Consider the following 26,611-nt stretch of genomic DNA (forward strand, 5'->3'; position numbering starts at 1 on the left):
AGTGGAACCTACCTGTCTAGGAATAAACCATTCTATCCATGAGAGAGCAGTGGAACCTACCTGTCTAGGAATAAACAACCATTCTATCCAAGAGGGAGCAGATGAAACCTGAGACCAGAGACTCATTTCCTTCTAAAATACTTATTCCAAAAAATTGTATTTAAAAAAAAGGAGGGAAATGTGAAAGAAAAATAATCTTGGGGCCCCAAATCACTAAGCTAAAGCAAAAAGTCAGGCTGGGAACTGCTGAGGGCCAATCTGCCTCCCATTCTTTCAAAGTCACCCCTCTGCTCACTGAGATAAATGTATATCTGATTGCCTCCTTTGGAAAGGCTAATCAGAAACTCAAAAGAATGCAACCATTTGTCTCTTATCTACCCATAACCTGGAAGCTCCCACAAGCTTTGAGTCTTCCTGCCTTGCTTTGAGTTGTCCTGCCTTTCCAGATAGAACCAATATTCATACTGCATATGTTGATTGATGTCTCATGCCTCCCTAGAATGTTTAAAACCAAAGTGTGCTCTGACCACCTTGGGCACTTGTTGTTGGGACCTCCTGAGGCTGTGTCACACGTGTGCATCCTCAAGCTTGGCAAAATAAACTTTCTAAATTAACTGAGACCTGTCTCAGATTTTCAGGGTTCACATTTTCTTGATCAGTAAGACTTTTCTCCTACAGTGAGGCAGCAGAGTCAATTGGTTAAAACGTTAAGTAGAACATCCTGAGACTAGCTTTGTTGCTTACTACTCCATCATTAGAACACTAAAACAAAAGATGCCAATCCTTAAGTTGATATGTAAAAATATATCCCCAAATTATTTTTTAAATGTTTTAATGGAGCCATAAATGTTTAGGGAATATAAAAGTAAATATTCATGTAATTTTTACATGGAGAAACAATTTCTAAGTAAAAGAGTAATGGAAGAAGTCATAAGGAAAAAAATCAACTTTACTATATAAAAATATAAAGCTAGGCCAGGCACTGTGGCTCATGCCTGTAATCCCAGCACTTTGGGAGGCCGAGGTGAGTGGATCACCTGGCGTCAGGAGTTTGAGACCAGCCTGGCTAGCATAGTGAAACCCTGTCTTTACTAAAAATACAAAAAAATTAGCTGGGTGTGGTGGTAGGTACCTGTAATCCTAGCTACTTGGGAGGCTGAGGCACAAGAATCACTTGAACCCGCGAGGCGGAGGTTGCAGTGAGCTGAGATTGTGCCACTGCACTCCAGCCTGGGCAACAGAGCGAGACTCTGTCTCCAAAAAGTAAAAATAAAATAAAAAAATATATATAAAACTAATATGTATTAAAAGCAACATAAACAAATTTAAACTACAGGTGAAAAAATGAACTTTAAAAAATGTGCTATATATTCCTAATGTTTAATAAATATCCTAGAGATACATCAGTACATCTCACACACATAAAAAGAGATCATATAATATAATGACATCAATCATTAACATCACAATTGGAAAATGGGCAAAGGACAGACAGTTTAGACAAGCCAAACTTTTTGAAATAATTATGACACTTGCTCTCTCAATTTCTCGGACTCACTCAACTCACTCCAGTCCAGCTTCCTCACCCACAGCTAATTTTGATCAGGATGTTGGTCTTCATGTTGCCAAATTCTGTGCACTTTTTGCTCTTCATCTTAGTCATTCAGTAGCATTCAACTCTGTTATCCACAGGAGCCTTTTGAAAACACTGTTTCCTTGCTTGCTACCACCGCACCCTCCTGCTTTCCCTTTGATCTGGCTGCCACTGTGATTTAGACACGTGCTCACTTCTTCCTTCTATCAGCTCATAGCTGTTGGGGCTCCCCAAGGTTCTAGACTAGTCTTCCTTTTCTACCTTTCCTTTCTCACTGGTCTTTGATCTTTTTCTTGAGCTCACCTGCTCCTGTGTAGTGCAGGCACTGGCACAGGCTCCTCCCTGCCAGTGACCTCATCCATAACCCTACTCCCTCATCTTTCTAATGGCTAATCATCCTTCAGTCACAGCAAAAACTGCATTTCCTCAGAAAGTCTTTTCTACATCTCTGATTGGTTCAGGTTCCTGCCAGATGCTCTCTTGGGTTCCAGTACTTCTCCTCTGGGAAACTTATCACAACTGTGATTAATAATTTGGGTAGTTTTGTTCAGTGCCTCTCTTCTCCACTAGATTGTGTGCTGTATTGTATCAAGGGCTATGCTTTACTCTCTGCTAGTACCCAGCACCTTGCCTTGTTCATGGCATGGGTTCATTAAATATATATTGAATGTACAGTATAAAGAATAAAAGAAAAGGAAATACCAAATGGTTATGAATGTTAATATTTAATTAGCAGTCAAAGATTCTGTAAAATAAAATAACAATATTTTACCTTTCAGGTTAGCAAAAAAAAAAAAATGTGTTTTAACAATGCCAACACTGGCAAGACTACAGGGAGACAGGAACTATCATCCCTTACTGATGGGATTATAAATGTGTGCAGCCTTCTTAGAAAGCCTTGAGAAATATGTGCTAAGAAGCTTAAACTACTGGTGTCCAAGAAGATGTAAAAAAGAAAAAATAATAAGCTTAAAATATTCCCCTCCTTAGATCCAGCCATTGTATGTTGTTGTGGGTTGAATTATATCTCTCCAAAAATCATAGGTTGAAACCCTAACCCCCAACAGCTCTGAATGTTACTGCATTTAGCTATAGGGCTTTAAAGAGGTGATTAAGTAAAATGAGGCCATTAGGGTGAGCCCTAATCCAATCTGACGGGTGTCTTACAAGAAGAGGAAATTTGAGCACATAGAGAGACAACAGAGTTGCTCACTCACAGAAGAAAGACCATGGAAAATCACAGTGAGAAGGCAGCCATCAGCAATCAAACAAGCGAGGCCCCAAAAGAAGCCTTAATCTTGGACTACCTAGCCTCCAGAACTGTAAGAAAATAAATTTCTCCCGTTTAAGCCACCCAGTGTGTGGTATTTTGTTATGGCAGCACTGGCAAACATATGCATATCTTTCTAGATATGCATACCTAGAAACTTATTCTCAGATAATCAGAAATATGGTTAAAGATGTGTAAAGCTGCTAAGATACCTAAGATAAATCTGTATATATTAGTCCATTTACTAAATAGGTCAGTCATGGTAGTAGGTGCTGTGGATAGGATGGGGAGCAAAACAGTCTCTTAGAGATTGCATCTGCATAGGAGATAGATGTTTAACAAATAGGGCATGTGTCTGTGTCCTTGGATAAATGCTATAAAGGGGAGTTCAAGGTGCAATGAGAAGGTAGAATGGGGTAAACCTATATATATTGGGGTGGGTCTTAGGGGGGTAAGGAAGAAGGATCCAGAGAGAATTCTGTGAATGTGTGACGACTGAGCTACAAGCTGAAGGATGAGCAAGGGTTAGAGGACAAGGACTGCTTTCTGCCTGGAGATGAGCACCACATGGGCAGGTCCACTGCCATGGAAGAAGCTTGCTGGCATAGTGGTGCTGGGGAGCACAGTGGACCAAGAGGAGCCAAGAGAGCTGGAATAAGGAGACATTGAGGGATTTCAAGTAGGGCAATATCCCAAGATTGGTAATGTGAAAACATATCAAACTCTTACCAAAGGTTTTCTCTGTGATGTGCTATTGTTTTCTTCCTTTTCCTTTTTTTTTTTTTTTAAAGTATTTTTCATAGTTATATCTGGGTAGCATGTATTATATTGTCAGGAAAAAAAAATAATACATTAAAGTTTTGCAACTGGGAGTGAAATGGAAGTTTGTACAAATGTCCTTTTCCGTTAAGGAGCCTAAAAAGAATGGCAAGAGTTTGATCACAACATAAAGTGTGTACTTAAAACTCCCTACAGCAGATAGGTTTTCCAGTTTGTCTCTTTGCTTTGGCATATGACTTTGTGGAACATGAGCCTAAAAGAGAACTGTAATTAGGACATGGAGAAGCTCTTCCTCTTTAAAAATGTTTACTTGCTATGCGAGTTCTATTTTTGGAATTTTATATGACCTCCTAAGGTAATTTTCCTCAATAAGACCTAAAACAATGTCCCAAATGGCTTAAAATAGCCTCACCTATCTATCCCCTACTTTGTGAATCATGCTGTAGAACCTGGGTTGCTATCTTCTCACACTCTGAGCTCACCCTGGGCTCCTGGGCTACCGCGTTGCAGCAGGCACTGACTGAGGGACATGACTGCCCTGTACACCGACTCTCCTAATTAGAGTGCTCCAAACAGCATGACTCTTTCCCCTGTGGTCCCAGAACAACGATCTCCATCCAAGAAAATCCCATGCACTCTCTATCCCCAAGTCACTGGTTCTCATTTACAAAGAAATTGGTTTTTAGGACAGTGAAACTATTCCGTGTGCCACTATAATGGTAGGTGCATGCCATGATACATTTGTACAAACCCATAAAATGTACAACAGCAAGAGTGAATCCTAACGTGTAAACTATGGACTCTGGGTGATAATGATGTGTCAGTGTGGGTTCATCAGCTGGAACAAATGCATCGCTCTAGTCAGGAAGGTTAATCATGGGAGAGGTATGCATATCTGGGAGTGTGAGGGCTATGGAAAATCTCTGTACCTTCTGCTCAATATTGCTTTGAGCCTAAAACAGATCTAAAAAAAGAAAGTGTGTGTGTGTGTGTGTGTGTGTTTTTAAGTGCCAATAAACCTAAAAAGAAAGGTGGGGAGAGGGAGATTGGTTATGTAATATATTCACCTCAAAGCTTAACTACTTGATGTTCTTTATTTTGGCTTTAATTGCAATCACCCTTCAATTGTATCCCTCCAACCCTGTAGTCAATGGTTAATAGCATGATGAGACATAATGAGAAAGATCCAGGTGCTGGGATAATAAGATCCATATTGAGTCCCAGTGCACAGTATGTGCCTGGCACTCTGGGGCCATGTCCTTGATAGCTAACTTCAGAATAAAGTCTGCAAGGAGTGATTCTTCCCCTTTCACAGATGAGGAAAATGCATCTTAGTGAGGCTAAGTCTTGCCTAAGGCTTATGTGACTAGTGACTTTATTAGAGAGGTAAAGTGACATGCCTAAGCATGTGACATCTGGTTCCTGGCTTAGCAGTACTAAATCCTTTATCTTTAACAACAACAACAACTTGATTCTATTTCCATGTGAAACTGCCTGTAAATGTGACTTTTAACCATGTGCCAATTTAAACAGAATTCTATTATAAAGTTAGTAATAATAATCTATAGGTCTTTAGGAATTCATCTAAAAGAATTTTATATGAGGAGTATTTTATAACGTAGTCTAATGCTATCATCAGAGCCAGAGGACTACAAATGAGTAGACTAGCTATACATGGAAACACTATCAGGGCAAACGTTCAAATGTTCAACTGGTAAAATGATAGTTCTTTTAGAAATAATAAAGATAAGCTTAGTAGCCATATACTATACATCCTTCAGGGAAGTCAAACAATGTTTTAAACTAATCAGTAAAATAACTTTGTTTAATTGGGGAAATGAACAGACCCTGCTTGGTCACACTATTACACATTAAATCAATGCAAAACTGTCATCAACACCCTATCACAAGTTATACAGTGGCTAGAGGAGAGCTATAAGAAGAAACTCCTGTGAGCTTATAACACTTCACACCTCAGGCACTTGGAATCTTTTCCTAAAGCAAAATTCAAGGACTTGTCTTACTCATCCCAAAGCTGCAGTAGCCAGACTAAGCCCATCTAAACCATACGCCTCTGAGATCATAACCCCAAATGACATTAAATTAGGTCATGTATAATAATGTTTTCCCTACTAGCTCTCCACTCTCTAGTGATGATGCTTGTTATGAAAATGTATTGGTCACCTTGGGCTGCCATAACAAAATACCATAACCTGAGTAGCTTATGCAACAGAAATTTGTTTCTCACAGTTCTGGAGGGTAGGAAGTCCCAGATCTAGGCTCTGGCTAATTCACTTCCTAGTGAGGGCTCTCTTCCTGGCTTGCAGATGGCTGCCTTCTCACTGCACCCTCACATGTCTGCTTTTTTTTTTATGCACACATTGGGAGACAGAGAGGAAGAATAAGCTCTCTGATGTCTCTTCTTATAAGGGTATTAATCCCATTAGGCCAGGACCCCACCCTCATGAACTCATCTAACCCTAATTATCTCTCAAAGGATCCATTTCCAAATACCATCACATTGGAGATTAGGGCTTCAACATATGAATGGGGCAAGGGGAAGCACAAACATTCAGTCCATAACAGAACATATGCTACCTGCCAGTGTTCAGTATAAAATTACCAATGATCTTCCCATTGTAATATAAAAGAGAAACATGAAAGACAATGAAGTAAACGGAAAATGAAAAACTCTAGAATTTTGTGCAGTAATTAACTGAAGGCATCTGGAAAAAAATTTCCAAGTGTCAACACCTCTGACAGAGGAGGAGGAGGAGGTGCAGAAGGAGGAGATGGAGAGAGAGAAAGCATCTTATTAGGTATGTAAACTAAAAATAAAATCCTAAGCCCCCCATCAACTGAACAGACCCCCTCTTGGCCAAGGGGATTCCATAAAAACCTTAAAAACTTAGTTCCGAGCCATGACAGGACAGGAGCTCAGATGCGCCTTGTTGTACTCCGTCATGTATGGTTTAGACACAACAATTGAACAGCATTAATGTTAAAATAGAGATCACAACACTGACAGAACAAAGTCTTTGTGGCAATAAGATACCTAATTATAAACAGAACCTAAGGCCATGCTAGGCAAGGGTTAAGTCGTGCACCCCTACACTTAAAGAATAAACCATGTTCCGACTGCCACAAGGTTTTTACTTTCCTCTAGCAGCTAAACAAGCACCGGCCCTGACATATGTAGCATTAAAACAATTTGTAGCTCCATCACATGCTGACTAGCTGATTCTCTTATTCCACCAGCCATTACTACAGTTTTCATTGGACAAGAGACTGATTTCAATAACTTTCTCCTGACAAGACTACCAACCATGGACTGGTCCTAGCCGGTTTATGGGGGCTGCACACTCACTCACCTTCCTGCCCTGAGAAGATCTTTTCAGGAATAGGGCCTAATTGTAATATATTTAAATGTTAAGTCTCCATCCCAAAGTGAGCATGGGTCATACATGCTACATGCATGTTTGTTCAAAATTCCTGTGTCCACAGAACTGTGTCAGGATCACCTTCAAGAATATTCATAGCTCCTCCTATCAGCTGTTGCATATGGATGTTTAGCCAACCTGTTCAGCATAAAGCTCCTACCCCTTACCCCTCCTCCTCTGAAGTGTCTGTCTCCAGTCTTTCTGGAGGCTATGCTTCCCAGGCTGTGGGATGGCCACCTTGCAGGCTATAAGCTTTACAGGAAATAAAGTCCCCTCTCCTTTTCTAAATGTATACACTGTATACATTTAGCGTTAAAAAAAAACCTTACTTTTTTAATAGATAAGTTAATAGGTACTAGGCACTGTCCAAAGCACTATATATATACATTACTTATTGAATATTCATAGCACCTTTATGAGGTCTGTACTATGATCACCAATCCCATTTACATGTAGGGAACTGGAGGCAAAGAGAGTTCAAGCAGCTTGCTCAGAGTTATGCTGCTAGTAAATGAAGGACATAGGAGGCCAGCTCCAGAGCACTTGCCCCTGACCACTCCTCTCCGCTGCCTTTCTAGCAAATCCTCCACCTTAGCACCTAGAAGAAGACAGAAAAGTCCACGGAACATTATGCTAAAAGCTCACTATAGAGTTGTCACTGGTACCTGAAATTCTATCATTAGTTTCATTTCCTTGGATTAAGGAATTGCCTCCTATGAAAATTAAATTCAAATATAAGCTGAAATACAAGAAGCCACTGCCAATCATGACACTTGATAGTATGTGTCCAGGTTTGTGAGAACTCCCCTAAGAGGGCCATGCCCCACCTGCCCTGTAGAGAGATACTATAAGAATGAGAGTGTAGCCAACTGAAAGTAGATCAACAATAAAAACTAAAATTACAAACACCTTTCATCATTTTAAAGTGAGAGCATGGAGAGAGAATATACAATGGAGAAAGGTAATTTTATTAAAAAAAAAAAAAAAAAAAAAGACAGCCGAGTGCAGTGGCTCACACCTGTAATCTCAGCACTTTGGGAGGCCAAGGCGGGCAGATCACCTGAGGTCAGGGGTTCAAGACCAGCCAGGCTAACATGGTGAAATTTCATCTCTACTAAAAATGCAAAAATTAGCCAGGTGTGGTGGTGCATGCCTGTAGTCTTGGCTACTCAGGAGGCTGAGGCGGGACAATTGCTTGAACCCCAGAGGCAGAGGTTGTAGTGAGCCGAGATCTCACCACTGCACTCCAGCCTGGGCAATAGAATGAGACTTCATCTCAAAAAAAAAAAAAAAGAAGAAAGAAAGAAAAAATAAAAAGAAAAAAGAAGAAAAAAAAGGAGGCATCATGTTACCTGACTTCAAACTATACTATAAGGCTGCAGTAACCAAAATAGCATGGTAACAGGTAACAGGTACCAAAACAGACACATAGAGCAGTGGAACAGAATAAAGAAGTCAGAAATAAGACCACAGTTATATAACCATCTGATCTTTGCCAAATCTGACAGAAACAAGAATGGGGAAAGGATTCCCTATTTAATAAATGGTGCTGGGAAAATTGGCCAGCCATATGCAGAAAACTGAAACTGGATTCCTTCCTTATAGCTTTTACAAAAATTAACTCAAGATGGATTAAAGACTTAAATGTAAATCCCAAAACCATAACAACCCTAGAAGAAAACCTAGGCAGTACCATTCAGGACATAGGCGTGGGCAAATACTTCATGATGAAAACACCAACAGCAATTGCAATAAAAGCCAAAATTGACAAATGGGATCTAATTAAACTAAAGAGCTTCTGCACAGCAAAGGAAACTATCATCAGAGTGAACAGACAACCTACAGAATGGGGGAAAATGTTTGCAATCTACTCATCTAACAAAAGTCTAATATCCAGAATCTACAATGAACTTAAACAAATTTACAAGAAACGAACAAACAAACCCATCGAAAAGTGGGCAAAGGATATGAACAGACACTTCTCAAAAGAAGACACTAATGCGGCCAAACAAACATATGAAAAAAGCTCAACATCACCGATCATTAGAGAAATGCAAAATCAAAACCACAATGAGACACCATCTCACACCAGTCAGAATAGCGATTATTAAAAAGTCAAGAAACAATAGATGCTGGCAAGGCTGTGGAGAAATAGGAATGCTTTTACACTGTTGGGGGGAATGTAAATTAGTTCAATCATTGTGGAAGACAGTGTGGTGATTCCTCAAGGATCTAGAACAAGAAATACCATTTGATCCAGCAATCCCATTACTGGGCATATACCCAAAGGAATATAAATCATTCTACTATAAAGACACGTGCACACGTATGTTTACTGCAGCACTATTTACAATAGCAAAGACATGGGACCAACACAAACGCCCATCACTGATAGAGTGGATAAAGAAAATGTGGTGCATATATACCATGAAATACTATGCAACCATAAAAAGAATAAGATCATGTCCTTCGCAGGGACATAGATGAAGCTGGAAGCCATCATTCTCAGCAAACTAACACAGGAACAGAAAACCAAACACCACATGTTCTCACTCACAAGTGGGAGCCGAACAATGAGAACACAGGGATCCAGGGAGGAGAACAGCTCACACACTGGGGCCTATCAGAGGGTTGAGGGCCAGGGGAGGGAGAGCATTAGGATAAATACCTAATGCATGCAGGGCTTAAAACCTAGATGACAGGTTGATAGGTGCAGCAAACCACCATGGCACACGTATACCTACGTGACAAACCTGCACGTTCTGCATATGTATTCCAGAACTTTAAAGAAAAAAGAAAAAGTCTTGGGTGTACATCGGTAGAGACTTATTCTATATCCTTCAAACTATATCATGTGGGCAAGTACACATGGTGCCTTCCCTGGAGCATAGAAGAAGCACTGTGAAGGCCCATCTGGAGTTACAAAAGCCCTGGGCCAATAAACGCAGTTTCTTCTCCCAAAGATCTTTCATTTAGCACAATCTTCCCTTCCACGAGGCCCAGACTACATAGAACAATGTTAAGAGAACCATGTTAAGCTGAAGGAGATGATGACTAGAAAGCTAAACAGATTAAACATATTAAAAATGCACTTCCACAGAATAAATACATGACAGAGAAACTGTTTTACTTCAGTTTTGTATTCATGTGATGTTGGAGAGAGAAGGCAAGTCAGTTTAATAACAAGAGAAACTTCATATTACGTTTCTTTCACTAAGGACAACAGAACAATAACGCTGGATTTCTTTATTCACTTTAATTCAGCAAACACAGGTTCTAATGAGTCTGGAGAAAAAGTAGCATTCTATAAAAAGGCCTAAGCTTTACCCTTTGTTGTACCTCATTCTTTCTGCCAAATTTGTATTTTCTACTAGACTGACAGTTCCACAAGTGTGGGGTCTGGGCCTGTCTTGTTTCACCCTGTGATACTCGGACAATGTTCAGCTCACAGTAGGTGTTCAATAAATATGTTAAATAAATTAACGTTGATCATTGTGGTTTTGTGTGAATCATGAGACTGATGAAGATGTATTAGAAACTACATTCAAGGAGAAGTGGGGGAAAAAAGAAACCACATTCGAAGTAGGCAAGGGCGAAAGTTCTTCTCCTCCTATGCATATAATACTGAATGTAATATTGATGGTTATAGAGTATTAAAAGGTTGAGAGAGGGAAGGGCCTTAGAGCAGTCGGGAGAGAAGAAAAAAAGTAAGGATAAGAGTAAGCTTTTCTCTTTAAGGTATTTTCATTAGCTCAAAGCAGGAGAAAAATTGAAAACCAAACTGTTCCTTAAAATAAGAATATATATATATGTATTTTTTTTTTTTAGACAAGGTCTCATTCTGTTACCCATGTTGGAGAGCAGTGGCACGACCACCATTCACTGCAGCCTCGACCTCTTGGGCTCAAGTGATCTTCCCACCTCAGCCTTCCAAGTAGCTGGGACTATGGGAGCACCACCACACCCTGCTATATATATATATATTTTTTTTTTTTTTTGGAGAGACGGAGTCTCACTATGTTGCCCAGGCTGGTCTCAAACTCCTTAGTTCAAGTGATCCTCCCGCCTTGGCACCCCAGAGTGCTGGGATTCTAGGTGTGAACCACGGCACCGCGCCAAAAGTAAGAATATTTGATTACATTTTAGAGATAGAAAGAGTTAAGTATTCAAGTATAGATTCACTTATACATATACAGCATTACGTACATAAAGAATGAAGTATTAGACTCCCCAACTACTTTCCAGGACTCTGCCCACTGACCTCTGGTTCCTCTGATTTGTGCTCTGTGCTTACTGTTTCTCCATTCTATTCAGTCATATTTTTAACTTTTTTAATCCAGCAATTTTTATTCTGCATGTTAGTCTAATAATTATGGAATTCATTGCTGACTCAGAGATTCTAAACAGATTAATTCAGGCAAATGCCCGAAGCAGGGATGAGCAGATAGAGATGTCATAAGGACACAGTTTACAAATGTTATACATAATAGATGCCGTGATTCCATAGACTAAGGCAAACAACATTGCAACCTAAAAGTGAATTATGTAAATGGGGTAACTATCTCCGTTTTAAAAGCCCTATAGACGCTAAAGTTTATTAAAGGAATTAGTAAATCATATTTCTTTCTTTGTTTTCATATTTCCTGTGGCTCCAAGGGGCCATTGTAATAAATATTAAATTATGGTTTTTGTTTTTGTTTATCCCTGTTCTCACATCTGGAAACTGGAAACTAATCATACTCCTGGTTCACACAGCCTGGATGCTTCGCTTATTGTGGAACATAGATTAAAATGAGAGGCAATAAGTAGGTGTTTATTTTATAACAGAACAGGGAAGGTCAGAGGTAGAAGGGTTCTTAGCGATCACTCAGTCCAACATCCCCGTCTTTTTCACTTTAGCAACCTGAAGCTGAAAGAAGGGTTGAAGATTGCCCTTTGTCCCTGAGTATGCATTTGGCAAGGGATCTATTTTGAAATATTTGTGTCTCAAAGAATTCTCATTCCTCAAACTTGCTGATCACCAGGAGTAACAGAGGTTGCCTTATACACTTTCATATGTCTTATAGACATTATGTGTCTGGGAAGCCTGAAGTTAAAAATAAAATAATATTACCCCAGACAAAACTTACTTGGTTCTGGGGTTGGCAACAGCAGGGGATTGGGAAACTATCCTCTGGTAGCTGACATTTCATGTGACTTACAAAAAAGAAAAGCTGTATTATTGCTGTGTAACTGTGAAGCGGAGGACACACGTGTCTACTGTGGAGCCTTCTAGCATCACAGGAGAGCAGAGAGAATAGCCACCCGTACCTGCCACTGAGTCCACAGCTGATCAAGCCCAACCATTCCCCTCTTGGGAGCTTTTCTGCATCTTGTTCCCCAGACACCAGGTGCTCTGCCTAGCCATAACAAAACAGTGCCGAGGGCAGGAGAATTTTAGCTCCCTCTCCCATCTAGAGACCAAATGGCCTCCCAGAAAGAAAAACAAGTATGTCAAATGTCTCAAAGGTAGTGACTTGTTATGTGGGATCCCCAGTTCCTTAGAAGGTCTACCAAAGAGTGGAACAATTTTCAGTATTTCAGATGGAAATCACACATTGAGCCACAAGGCTACACAGACTAAGTATAGCATCAAGTTTCTTTCCTTTGGCTTAAGTTCTGTCACTCGGTGGGATTATCTCAGGCTTATCGGGAGCTCTGGAGAGTGGTTAAAGATCTCTCAGAAAACTGAAAATGAAGAAATCATTACCCATTAGATGAAAATTAGGTCCCTTGAAAGACAAGATGGAACAATAAGAGAGATTTCTGTGGGTATGAGAAAGACTCGGAAGTACTGGTTTTAAACCAAAGAAAACTTTAAATCCAAAGACTCCTCAAAAAATTATTTAAGAGAAACCCCCTCCCCTATTCCAGCTCTCCCCTCCGGTTCCATGACAATCACTCACTGGGCAGGGCAGGGAGGTCTTCCTGTGACTGGTGGCTTGTGGTCGGTGGCGTTCCCGGAGTCCTCTCTGATCCTCCTCTCTCCAGCTGTGGCCCCAGAAGCTGCTCATCCATTTGGCAAAAGACACATCATCATCATCTTCATCTTTGTGCTCCATGTAAAGGTGATGCCAAATATTGAAGGCCTGCCCCTAAATCCGACAGAGGGAAATATCACCCAACAGGGCTGACAATGAAACCCAGATCTCCCCCAAAAGACAAAATGAAACTGGTCTTTTTAAAATGGTCTCCGATACTGGCATCCTTAAAGGAGAAAGATTTACTAAACAACCACTTCATCATCAGGCAGCCTTGGGCAATGTCTATTTATAAATTGTGCAGCCCGCATTCCCCTCCCCTTGTCTTTTTAAATTGAGAGGCTTTCTAATCCTTCCATTGCTGGGGTTTGTGCCTCACAGCCTAAGGGTGGGAAGCAGAGTCCACTGCCTGGTTTTCCCTGTGCTTTGCTGCCAATGACATGTGATGGCATCTCCAGCTGTCAATGATGATGGAGCATGACCCTCACAATATGCCCGTCAGCTCCAGGCAAGCTCTGAAATGGGGCCACATACAAGGAACACACTGACCACAGCTTGCCAGGTAGCCAGCTGTTGCCATGTCATATCTAGAGCTAGATACTCTCCTAATAAAATGATATTGATATAAAATCCAGCTCCTGGATCAAAACGAGTAGTTTTTAAAATTGATGTACAGGCCAGGCGCAGTGGCTCAAGCCTGTAATCCCAGCACTTTGAGAGGCCGAGACAGGCGGATCATGAGGTCAGGAGATCGAGACCATCCTGGCTAAAACGGTGAAACTCCGTCTCTACTAAAAAATACAAAAAACTAGCCGGGCGAGGTGGCGGGTGCCTGTAGTCCCAGCTACACGAGAGGCTGAGGCAGGAGAATGGCGTGAACCCGGGAGGCGGAGCTTGCAGTGAGCTGAGATCCGGCCACTGCACTCCAGCCTGGGCGACTGAGCAAGACTCTGTCTCAAAAAAAAAAAAAAAAAAAATTGATGTACAAATGTAAATAATATACAAGTACATGTAAAATGTACAAATCATAAGTGCACAGCTTGATGGATTTTTATATACATATACCCCTGTGTTACCACCACCATGCAGGTAAAGACATAGAACACTGCCAGCACCCCAACTGGCTCCATGTATCCCCCTTCCAATCCATACTCCCTTCAAAAGTTTACCATTAATGATCTGTGTCACCATAGGTTAATTTGCTTGTTTTTGAACTTACTTTCAATGCATTATACAGTATGCATTATCCCATGTTATTCAACATTATGTCAGTGAGATATATCCATGTTTTTGCAGTAATAGTAGTTGATGCTGTGTGTAGTATTGCATTGCATCAACATGCCACAACTTTTAAAAATTCAGTCTACCAGTGATAGTCATTTTAGGCTGTCATTTAGATTTTTTCTAGTTGGGGCTTTTGTAAATAAAATTTATATAAATTTTACAGTCCCTGTCTTTTAGTGGGCATTTTTTCAAGGTAAAGAGAATATTACGTTTATGGAACTCCTACTTTGCATCAAGTATGGAGCCACCAAGTATTCCATATCTGCTCATTTTCTTTTCTTTTTTTTTTTTTTTTTTTTGAGATGGAGTCTTGTCCTGTCACCCAGGCTGGAGTGCAAGGGCACAATCTCGGCTAACCGCAACCCCCGCCTCCCGGGCTCAAACAATTCTCCTGCCTCAGCCTCCCGAGTAGCTGGGATTTTGGGCGCCCACCACTGCGTCCAGCTAATTTTTGTATTTTAAGTAGAGACGGGGTTTCGCCATGTTGGCCAGGCTTGTCTCAAGCTCCCAACGTCGTGATCCGCCTGTCTCGGCCTCCCAAAGTGCTGGGATTACATGCATGAGCCACCACGCCAGACCCCGTATATGCTAATTTTCTTATAACAACCCTGTGACTGGGAGATTTGTATGACATTTTATTGATAAGGAAGTTGAGATGCAAATAGATCACCCCTTGCCAAAGTGAAATTAATACTAAGTGGCAAAACCAAGTTTGAAGTGGGGAATAGAAAAACAAAGTCCAGGCTCTTTCCACCATCCTGCCAGTATTTCAAGAGAACTTGGAGAAGTCTTGCATTTTCAATCAGGAATTCTTGGCCATTTGCCATATGAAAATCCTTCCTTGAGCTGCAAAAAGATAAGCTTGGTAACTATGACCAATGTTTGCAGAGCACGGTATCACAACTTTTATGTTACTAAGGAAAAGTAGCCAAAGCTTAACATATCTTGTAACATTTTTATTTTTTGCAAATGGCCAAGACTTCCTGTGTTATCACAACTCATTGCTGGAGGAATTAAGCACATCCTGTGGGACTGCACTGAAACAGGACTTTTTGGAAGAGTGTGCCTAATTTCCTCCAGACTGCACCCCATATGTCTTTTCTATTTTCTTTCTCAGTTTTACTTTGTATCCTTTCAACATAATAAATCTTATCCATGAGCATGACTATATATGCTGAGTTCTAGCAAATCCCCAAACTGGGGATGACAGCTACTATCACAAGTGGGATTTGCTTAAAAAAACAACCCAAATCACTGAAATATGGCTAAAGCAGGGTTTGGGAAAAGGGAGGATGAAGAGGACACAATGGTGAACCTTCAATGCCCAGTGGCTACCTAGCCATCTGTAGAATGAATCAGCTGTTGAGATGATGTCTGTTGTGAGAGGTAAAAGTTACCTACAGAATTCAAAATAACGGACTCAACCCCAGGACAATTGGTTCATTAGATTCCCTGGATACTTTTGGCCATGGGTAGCTAAAATGAAGAGATTAAAAAGTGCAGCCTGGCTGATGCCTTTGGGTTTTGTTCTCTCCTCTAGACGAGAAATGAAAGGGTCCAAACATTCCCAAAACACATTTTGCATGGGCCACAAATGTTAAAAGTTTGCATTGCTTTCTCTTCCAAGTGGGAAGGAAGAGAAAGCAATGCAAACTTCTACCATTTTTGTTAAGTCAGTTCCAAGAGCTAGAACAAGGCTTTAGATAAACCAGCAAGAAAGGGGAGTGGGGGAAATAAAACCCCATCGCCTGGTACAGCAGCCCTTTACATTCCAACTATAAATCTCTCAGCAAGTATAATGTAAGTCATATATGCTGAATTTACCACTTTACTACTAGGAGTTTGAGAAAACCTGCAATGAAAAAAAAAAGAGATTTTAAAAAATGGCTTCTATTCTGTGGCTATTGTACCTGAATGAATATGACAAAAACTGATGTAAAATATTATATGCTTATAATTTTGTAAATGCTTGAGGGATTGCCCCAGTTAGGGAAAGCGACTCCGTAAGAAATATTAGGAGAATATGCACCTCTTGATTTTTGTTGCTAGTAGATACATTACAATGTAAACTCTGAGCATTTAAATACTGAAATCTCCATAACTGATTATTTTGCTATAATTTTTGCCTGTTGGAGCCTATGGGAAAAGGTAGACAACATAGAAGGATAGCTTATCTCCACTGGAAAAAACACCTTTTGAGTTTTAAAAAGCGGTTTTTAGTTTGCTAATAAGTTCTTATAAAATCGGGTGTCTGTCTGATTCTCAGAGGCTAATGATTTTCCAGCCTAATGTGCTTATTTTGGAGTGGGTCGATTGGACTCTAAACCTGACAATATAAAAAGGGCTTAGAAAACCTTTCTTGTCAATTGCACTTGGAACACAGTTGTTTGGCCCTGTATCTTCTCGGCTTTGCTGCTGCTAAAGAAGAAAAGTTGCTAGCTAGTTTGGAATCCTGAATTCACAGATCCTAACTGCCTGGAGCTTATGCTAAGCTGAAACTTGATACTGTCTGTGAGGGACTGTTCCAATCTCTGAAGACAGGCATAGGCTCAAGGAACAGAACTCAGTCTCTGGAACTATTGCAGGTTTGTTTACAACACTCCTCTGTGGGGCCATAAACTATGCTATCACATGGCTCACTTGCAGATGCCTACGGGAAAGCGCTTGTTCTTTGATAGGACCATTTGAAACCGAACTAGTTGCACCAGAAATGATTGATCCCAAGAACCCTGTCAAAAGCTGCAAGCTTGGGGAGAGCACATCGCAGAGTGGGACCCCTCCATCCACTCCTGACAGATAGGGCTCTTGACCCCTTCTGGGGATAGCTTACTGCTATTAATTTGTGTTCAGCTTGCCAGAGTATTTTGAAATTTGCAATGATGGATTGATAGTCTGACTCTTCTTTGCTCACCTCTCTTCTTAGTTAAGCAGTTTGATTGCTAAATGCAGCTGCTCCTAGACAGAAATTGATATTTTCTAGGCTGCTTCCTGAATAAATAATCAGGACAAAAGGGATAGGTAATGTAAACACAGTCTGAAAATTTTTGAAAATTCAGGATTTTGTCCTAGCCCATTCTGAAACATGATGTTGTTTTTCTGGTTGTTACATGAAACAGTGATTTTCTATGTAAATCATTTTGTCCCTCTAACACCCAACCCTTCCTACCCTTCCTCATAAAAGGTCTAGATAAGAATAAACAATGGCTGGGGAAGTTATGATTTCTGAATGAATCACACTGTTGTGTAATAGCAAAGAAGGAAAAAACCCGGCACCTGGAGCAGGAGAAAGAGGGCATTAACGATTTGTTTTTTGGAACTGCTCCTGAACACCAGTGCTGCCTTTGCAGGATGCTGTGAGGGCTTGAATTCAAACTGACTGCTGAGCCTATGATCACACCCAACAGTACTGACTATGAGAGAGCAGCAACTGGCCCCAGCTCCTCTAGCTTCCAAGAACACCTCCAGATATTGTCCACACTTATGAGCAAAACTGACAGAAACAAACAGCCTTCAGGCAGTCCTTCTAAAACAAAGAACTTAGCTGAATTATTTAGACTGGACAGGGAAACTGTGGGCCGAAGTCCCCACGGTGGGAAGCCATACTGGGGGCTCTGCTAACCTGTGCTACCTGACTAACGCATGTTTTCACTGGGGTACTGAACTTGAATTCTTTGTTTCTGAGAATGCTCCCTGGGATTGTACTTCCTGTGTATATATCTTGACTATCATGGCCTGCCTCAGCCCAAGAAGGCATGCAGGTCAGCTTCAGTTTACTACCCAGAGATGTGCTGTGCTTGAATTGATGCCTCGGGCTAGATTAAAAAAGGTTAATACAAAAACTTAAGGAGAAAGCCACCTGGCTTCCTAAGATTAACCTTCATAGCTAATGGGATTTGTTTTAATTGGCTAAATCCAAGACCTCCGGATTTTAAGTAAAGTCAATATTCAGGTTAGTTTCATACTGTGTCGTGGGACACTACTGATAATAATTTTGCTATAAAATGCCTTGACCAAGGAGATCAGCTACACAGAAAATGGTTAACATAGCAGGCCTGAAACTGCTGATCCTTAGAAGGACCGGCTTGCAAGATTAGCCCTTAGCTGGCTTCTGGGAACTTGGCTGGTAAACAGTTCTTGCAGTACCATAACATTTTCCTTAAATTATAAGAGTGGTCTAAACTATTTGCCCGACCAATGTGGTTTATGCTGAACAACTGACTTTCTTCTGGAAATCTGGAGTTTGTGTATGTGGTAGGCAGTGTGCCTACCTGACCAACACCCAGGAAATATCTGGGGTACCGAGTCTCTATTGAGCCTCCATAGTAAACACTTGCCTTGCACATGTGCCACAACTCGTTGCTGGAGGAATTAGGTGTGCACTTTGTAACTCCACTGGGAGAGGACTCTTGGAAGCTTCAGCCAGATTTCCTCCAGACTTTCCCTATGCAACTTTTCTCTTTACTTGTTTCGCTTTGTATCCTTGCACTATAATAAATCTTAGCCATAAGTACAACTATATGCTGAGCCTTGTCAGTCCTTTTCAGCAAGTCAAGAACCTAAGAGTGGTCCTGGGGAACCTCCTAATACTGGAATGAAAGGGAACTCTTCAAATCTCTTACCAAAAATTATCCCAAAACAACAAGATGTAAATATACCCCAGAAAGAAAAAAAGATTTGAACTACATTATAGAAAACGAGACTTCCAACTCTATTTTTTTCCCTAGTTAAGCCTATTTCTTCTTTAAAAATATGAGGAAAAGATAGCTCCCTACTCTGCCTATGCTAAGGTTCTTAAAAACAAACATGGGGCAGCAAAAAAGCAACAGCAGAAAGTGTCAAGTCTTTCAGCACTGGGAGAGATGCTCTTCTGGGCTTTCTTGGGAGCCCTGGCCTGAGGGGAGGCTCCAGCCCACCCTTGAAGCCCAGACACCTGCTTCCCTAGCAAGGGCCCTGGGCACCTGCCTTGAGGAGATGCTGCTGGGGACACGTACCAAAGGGAGCTGCTCTTTTGACCCTGTACCTTTTTGAGCCTGCAGGATGTATGCAAAAGCTGCCCACAGTTGCAGCTTCAGAGCTGAGAGTTTGAGTAGGCATTTTCTTATCATGCTGAATGTGAAAAAAATACCTTCTCTTAGAGAATAGGAAGTTTGTGGTGTGTGTATTCTCAAAAAGTGACCAGACGTCGTGGGTGCCCAGGTAATCAGTGAAAATGATCCTTGGGCTGTCAAGTGGCTTCTCAGTGCCCTCTCTCTTAGGAGACTATACAATGATGAGAAAACAATTTTCCCTTTATTTATTTTATTTATTTATTTATTTATTTTTATAGAGATGAGGTTTCACTATGTTGCCCAGGCTGGTCTCGAACTCCTGGGCTCAAGCAATCCTCCAACCTTGGCCTCCCAAAGTGTTGAGATTATAGGAGTGAACCACTACGCCCACCCGATTTTCCTTTTATTTATTTCATTTTCCCAGTGCCATGCCTCTGTGGCAGCAGTAACTTATTTTTTTTATTTCATTTTTTTTTTTTCCTTAACAGTTAAGGGAAAGCATCATTGTTCATACTGATTTCAAGCTTGACTGAACTGGTCTCATTCTAGAAAGGAAATGCTATGTCCAGAAGAGCTAAACTGCTACATCTTCTTTTTTTTTTTTTAATGGTCAAAATACATCAATGGTTTTGAGTCAGTTTTTACTTCCCAGAAAGCAGTGCTTAAATACTTGAAACTGTGTGCTATGTTCTATTCAATGACCCGATTGCCAGAATCTTGTTTAGTGGCAATGTGTCATAGTATAATCATCCATTTCCATGTATGTTATCAAGTTACACTGTGAAGTTTGCCACTCTTTTGAGGTGGTCATCAAAGACACACCTTTTTTAACCAAGTGTCCTGAAGCATGTCTCTAAGGGTATATCACCATTATTTTTTATTCTAAAAAGCCATGAAGCATGTATTATAAGAACTGTTTTTAGACTATACCACTAGTGGTGTAAAAAAAAAAAAAAAAAAGGAGACAAAGAAAAGTATGTTTTCAGAGATTTGCCTACAAAATATTGGTTATATAAATATCCAGTTACCTTGGCATTAAGCATCATTAAATTCTTCAGGATTTTGGTTAATGGTGGGCTTCACAATAGTTGTTAGACATTGGAAGAGGTTTTGAAGAGCCAATAAATCATCTCTTCCACAAGAAACCTTCAAACACCGCCCTTATTCTCATCTGCCAAAGATGAAATCTGTGCAGCTTTGCCTCCAGAAATGTTATTAGTTGGTTGACTTCTCAAGGTCTCTTCAATCCCTAGGCACCAATTATCCTAAAACAGATGAGCTACTACTGTTAAAATTTACTACTATGTAAAAAACTTTTTGGGAAGCCAAGGCGGGCAGATCATGAGGTCAGGAGATCGATACCATCCTGGCTAACATGGTGAAACCCCGTCTCTACTAAAAATACAAAAAAATTAGCCGGGCGTAGTGGCGGGCACCTGTAGTCCCAGCTACCTGGGAGGCTGAGGCAGGAGAATGGCATGAACCCGGGAGGCAGAGCTTGCAGTGAGCCGAGATCGCGTCACCGCACTCCAGCCTGGATGACAGAGCAAGACTCTGTCTCAAAAAAAAAAAAAACCACTTTATCAATCCAGTTCATCAGTGTGCTATACTTTAGAAAAGGCTTCCTTTGTTATTAACTGCAATGTCACAGAATCTAAAGGTAATATCTCAGCACTTCTGTTGAGTCTACAAGCCTCTCCATAAGAAGTGATCCAAACAAGAACTGGGGGAATTCAGAGTCCTGGGTACCTCATATTTGAGAGGGACAAAATGTTGCAATTTAGAATAAAGAAGAGGATCATCATACACATAAAGAAAACTGACAAAAGACAACATTTAGGAAAATAAATTGCAAAAACTAAAGTTTGAGTCAAAAAATAATGTGAAGTTTTCAGACTATTAAAACAAAAAAAATGAAGCTCCATAACAATATTTTCTGAGGATGAAATGTCATATGTTATTAGTAGGAATAAGGTCTTTATGGAAAGGTATATGGCAACATGCATTTAAAAGCTTTAAAAAAAATTTGCATTCTTCGACCCAGAAATTTCTCTATTTTTTACAAGTAGATACTAAACATACAAGGATGTTTGTTCATATAACATTATTTAAAATGGCAAAAACTTGTAAGATGTGGCAACATCTTAAAAGTACAACAACTGGAGATCAGGCTAATACATTATATTTTTACAATAGAATTCTATGCAATCATCAAAAATCATAGGATTTAATGACACAGGAAACTTCTCAAAATAAAATAGGTGACAAAATAAAATACAATACAGGGTGATAATTAATTTTATGTGTCAGCTTGCTGGTCTATGGTGCCCAGATATTTGCTCAAACATTAATTCTGGATGTTTCTGTGAGGATGTTTTTGATGAGATTTATATTTAAATAGGTGGAATTTGAGTAAAGCAGATTTCCCAATTAGTTGAAGGCCTGAATAGAATACAGATTAACTGCCCCAGCAAGATAATCAAGAAATAGACCCACATGTATTTCTAGCTGAATTTTGGAAAGAGTACAAAAGCAATTTGATGGAGGAAGGATAGCCTTTTCAACAAATGGTGTTGGAGCAATTGAACATCCACAGTTTAAAAAATGCTTCAGCCTGGTGCAGTGGTTCATGCCTGTAATCTCAGCACTTTGGGAGGCCAAGGCAAGAGGATCACTTGAGCTCAGAGACTGAGGTTCCAGTGAGCCATGATTATGCCACTGCACTCCAGCCTGGGCAACAGAGCAAGATTCTATCTCAAAAAATAAAAAAAGAATATTACACACAAATGAACTCAAAATGGATCACAGACTTAAATACAAATTGTAAAGACTTTTAGAAAAAAAAAAAGCATAGGAGAAAATCTTTGGGATCAAGAGCTAGGCAAGAGCTCTTACACTTGACACCAAAAGCATAATCTATAAAAGGAAAAATTGATAAATTATACATCACCAAATTAAAAACTTTTGCTCTATGAAAGCTCCCGTTAAGAGGATGAAAAAGTAAGATAAAGACTGGGAGAAAATGTTTACAAGCCATGTATCTGACATACGACTAGTAACTAGAATATATATTTTTTTTAAATTTCAAAATTAAACATTAAAAGAACAAACAATCCAATTAGAAAACAAAGGCCAAGCATGGTGGCTCACACCTGTAATCCCAGCACTTTGGGAGGCCAAGATAAGAGGATCGCTTGAGCCCAGGAGTTTGAGACAAGCCTAGTCAACACAGGGACATGCTGTCTTTATAAATTTTTTTTTTTTTTTAAAAACTAGCCAGGCATGGTGGCATGCATCTGTAGTCCCAGCTACTCAGGAGGCTGAGGTGGGAGGATGGCTTGAGCTCAGGAGGTTGAGGCTACAGTGAACTGTGATCATGCCACTTTATTCCAGCCTGAGTGACAGTAAAGATCCCATCTCAATAAGAAGGAAGGAAGGGAGGGAAGAAGGGAGGAAGGAAGGAAGGAAGGAGAGAAGAAGGAAAGGAGGGAAGGAGGAAAGGAGGGAAGGAGGGAGGCAGGAAGGCAGGCAGGAAGGCAGGCAGGCAGTCAGGTAAAGAAAAGAAAACAAGAAAACAAGCCAACGACATCAAAGACATTTCACCGAGAAGGATATACAAATGGTGTCTATGGCCATAACACCTTGAATGTACCCAATGTCATCTGATTTCAGAAGATATACAAATGGCAAATAAGTCCATGAAAAGATGTTCAACATCATTAGCCATTAGATAAAGACAAACTAAAATCACAATGCAGTATTACTACATACCTATCAGAATGTGTAAAATTTAAAAAGAGTATTAATACTAAATGTTGAAGAGGAAGCAGAGAAGCTAGATCATTCATACATTGCTGATGAGAATAAAAAATGGTACAGCCACTTTGAAAAATAGTTTGCCTATCTCTTCTAAAACTAAAAATACATCTACCATGTGACCCAGTGATTGTACTCTTGGGCAATTATTCTAGAGAAATTAAAACCTACCTTCATGCAAGATCCTGCACATGAATGTATAGGCTTAACACACACAACTTGACATATTCAAGAGAACTATGTTGAGTAAAAAAGTTCAATCTCAAAAGGAATTTTATAATTGTATAAATAAAAATATAATCCTATATAAATACAAATAATTTTTATATAGCATTCTTCAAATAACACAATCATAGATGAAGAACAGATTAGTGGTTCCCATGGGTTAGAGATTGGGGAAGTGGCTATCAGAGTTTAGTTTGAGGAAGCTTTCTGATGACAGACCAGTTCTGTACTTTGATTGTGACAATTACACAAAGCTATGGATGTGATAAAATTGCACAGAACTACATACACACACACACACACACACAGATGAGTGTGTGCATAGCTAGTGAAATTTGAGTGAGTTATATGGATTACACCAATGTCAATTTCCTGGTTTTGACATTATACTACAGTTATACAAGATGTCAACATTAGAAGAGTAGGTGGAGGATGCATGCGACTTCCGTGTATATTTATTTGCAACTTCTTGTCATTATTTCATAATAAAAAGTAAAAAAGAAAAATGACATATCAAGAAAAAGAAACTTCTCTAAATGGGTAGCTACAGGATCAAAATGCCGTGGAGTTAGAGGTACTCTGGGAAAAAAGCAACAATAACAACATAAGTTTTTAATCTCTTTGAATCCCCACATGAAAACTAATAGAGCAACTGTAGCAGAAAAAAGAAAAAAACCTATGGATAGCTCCACAACAAAACTAAGTGACAAGCTGAACCCCAAGATGTCCTCTACTCCCAAGTGCAGGTTGTGAGGTCAAACCACCAATATAGCTATAGACCTGGTATGGTTGTCCATGCAGGAGGAAGAGGAAAGAAGCAACAGGGCATCCTCCAGACCTGAGAGCAGGAGAACCACAAAATAGCCAATAGTTTGGAAAGCACAGGGAACCAACTGGAGAATAGTAGCTGAAACTGGGAAGGATTTGTTCTCTCCGATACTGAGTGAGTACAAAAAGCCTGTGGTAAGAAGGATTGAAAGGGCTGAACTGTCCAGCCACCATAAACTCTCAAATCTGATCTTCTAGGACAAAGCCTCACACTGAGGAGAAACTGGGAAGAGTGGAATCAAAACTGCAGTAGACAGGCACAACAGAGATAAAGAAAAGAGTGGGTCTAAAACAAAATGGGATGGGGAACACAGCCAGCACATCTTAGAAAGCAAGCTGCCATATTTGTGAACACTACACGAACACAACAGAAGAGGAAGCTCTGTGGAATTTCAAAAACTTTCCTGCACCCTATGTCATTCTAAGAGTTCCAGAATTGTACATAAAAATGAGGGGCAGAAAATATCAAGGTAGAATCTCACACAGCATTTCTGTTTTAAAAATCAGAGTATAGACCTACAGACAATGAAAGCATGCCAAAAAAAAAAAAAAAAAAACCAACCTACAAAACAGATCAATGTTGTTAGCCACTATTTCAAAATGAACTAAATGATAGTTACAAAATGATGTGAAGTGAGGCATGGTGGCTCATGCCTGTAATCCTAGCACTTTGGGAGGCCGAGGCAGGTGGATCACTTGGGGTCAGGAGTTCAAAACCAGCCTGGCCAACATTGTGAAACCCCATCTCTACTAAAAATACAAAAAAAAAAAAAAAAAAAAAAAATTAGCCGGGTGTGGTGGCAGGTGCCTGTAATCCCAGCTACTCGGGAGGCTGAGGCAGGAGAATCGCTTGAACCCGGGAGGCAGAGGCTGTACTGAGCCGAGATCGCACCACTGCACTCCAGCCAGGGTGACAGAGTGAGATTCCATCTACAAAAATAAATAAATAAATAAATAGTATGAGACATGAAAGAACAAAACAGAATTAGAATAACATACAAATGATATGATAAAACTCAGGAAATACTCAGAAATAAAGAGAAAAAAATCATGTCAGAAAAGGTTAAGCTAGAAGGAATGAGTAAAAAATGCAACCAATAATGTCTCCAAATAAATAGAAGATAAAAAATATTTTTTTAATAAATGAAGAAAGAAATCAGAAGAATTCAAGACTAACCATTACAAAGATATGCAAAGGAGAGTGACATTATAGATAATGAACTCCCTGAAAAAGAAAAGAAAAGCAAAGGAACAGAGCAAATACTGTAACTCAAAAAAACACTCTCCTGAAAAGAAAAAAAGATTTAAAACTACATATTGAAAAAGTATACTGGCAGGGAGAGGTGGCTCATGCCTGTAATCCCAGCACTTCGGGAGGCTGAGGTGGGTGGATCATTTGAGGTCAGGAGTTCAAGACTGGCCAGCTAAAATGGTGAAACCTCGTCTCTACTAAAAACATAAAAAAATTAGCCGGGAATGGTGGTGTGGGCCTGTAATCCCAGTTACTCAGGAGGCTGAGGCAGGAGAAGTGCTTAGCCTAGGAGGCAGAGGTTGCAGTGAGCCAAGATCATGCCAGTGCACTACAGTCTGGGTGTCAGAGTGAGATCCTCTCTCAAAGAAAGAAAGAAAGAAAAAGAAAAAGTATACTATATATTTGAAAATATCAACCCCATACAACCAACACCAGGACATATCATAGTATGTTTGCTATATTTTAAAAGAGAAAGAAAGATTCCTTAAGAGAACCTGGGCAGAGATGGGGAGAGGGAGGTAATAGAGAGCATGAGTTATAAGGAAAAGACAGTTAGATTATCCGCAGACTTTTTGCCAGCAATATTTTATGGCCAAGGAAAATATACGAACTTAAGATACCAAGGAAACATTGCTTTGGAAGTATGGTTTCCAAAAAGCATACTGTCAGCACAATTAGAATAAAAAATATGCGCAGACGCAAAAAGATAAAGAAAGAAAGAAGGTATGAGCTAGGAATTTTATACCTAGCAAAATCAACTGTGGCAGACATGAACTTGAATGGGACATGTCAAGATGAACTCAAGGGGAACAACATACACCTGGGCCTGTTACTGGGTTAGGGGCAAGGGGACGGAGAGCATTAGGACAAATACCTAATGCATGCAGGGCTTAAAACCTAGATGATGGGTTGATAGGTGCAATAAACCACCATGGCACATGTATACCTATGTAACAAACCTGCATATTCTGCACATGTATCCTGGAACTTAATGTTAAAAAAAAAAAAAATCTAAACAAACAAACAAAAAAAAATACTTATATATTTAGCCAAA

General features: G+C 40.0%; 1 protein-coding gene across 2 annotated transcripts in view; it reads right to left on the bottom strand.

Moving 5' to 3' along the window:
• Positions 1 to 26,611, bottom strand: part of LNP1 (leukemia NUP98 fusion partner 1) — a 62,043-nt gene that overhangs the window by 24,774 nt on the left and 10,658 nt on the right. For both annotated transcript variants that reach the window (XM_011999898.1, XM_011999897.1), the window contains exon 2: positions 13,030 to 13,218. In XM_011999898.1, the coding sequence (XP_011855288.1) occupies positions 13,030 to 13,185 (156 nt within the window). In that variant the 5' untranslated portion in view covers positions 13,186 to 13,218. The remainder of the gene's footprint in view (positions 1 to 13,029; positions 13,219 to 26,611) is intronic.

Source organism: Mandrillus leucophaeus, unplaced genomic scaffold, assembly GCF_000951045.1.
Source record: "Mandrillus leucophaeus isolate KB7577 unplaced genomic scaffold, Mleu.le_1.0 Scaffold608, whole genome shotgun sequence".
Lineage (NCBI taxonomy): Eukaryota > Metazoa > Chordata > Mammalia > Primates > Cercopithecidae > Mandrillus > Mandrillus leucophaeus.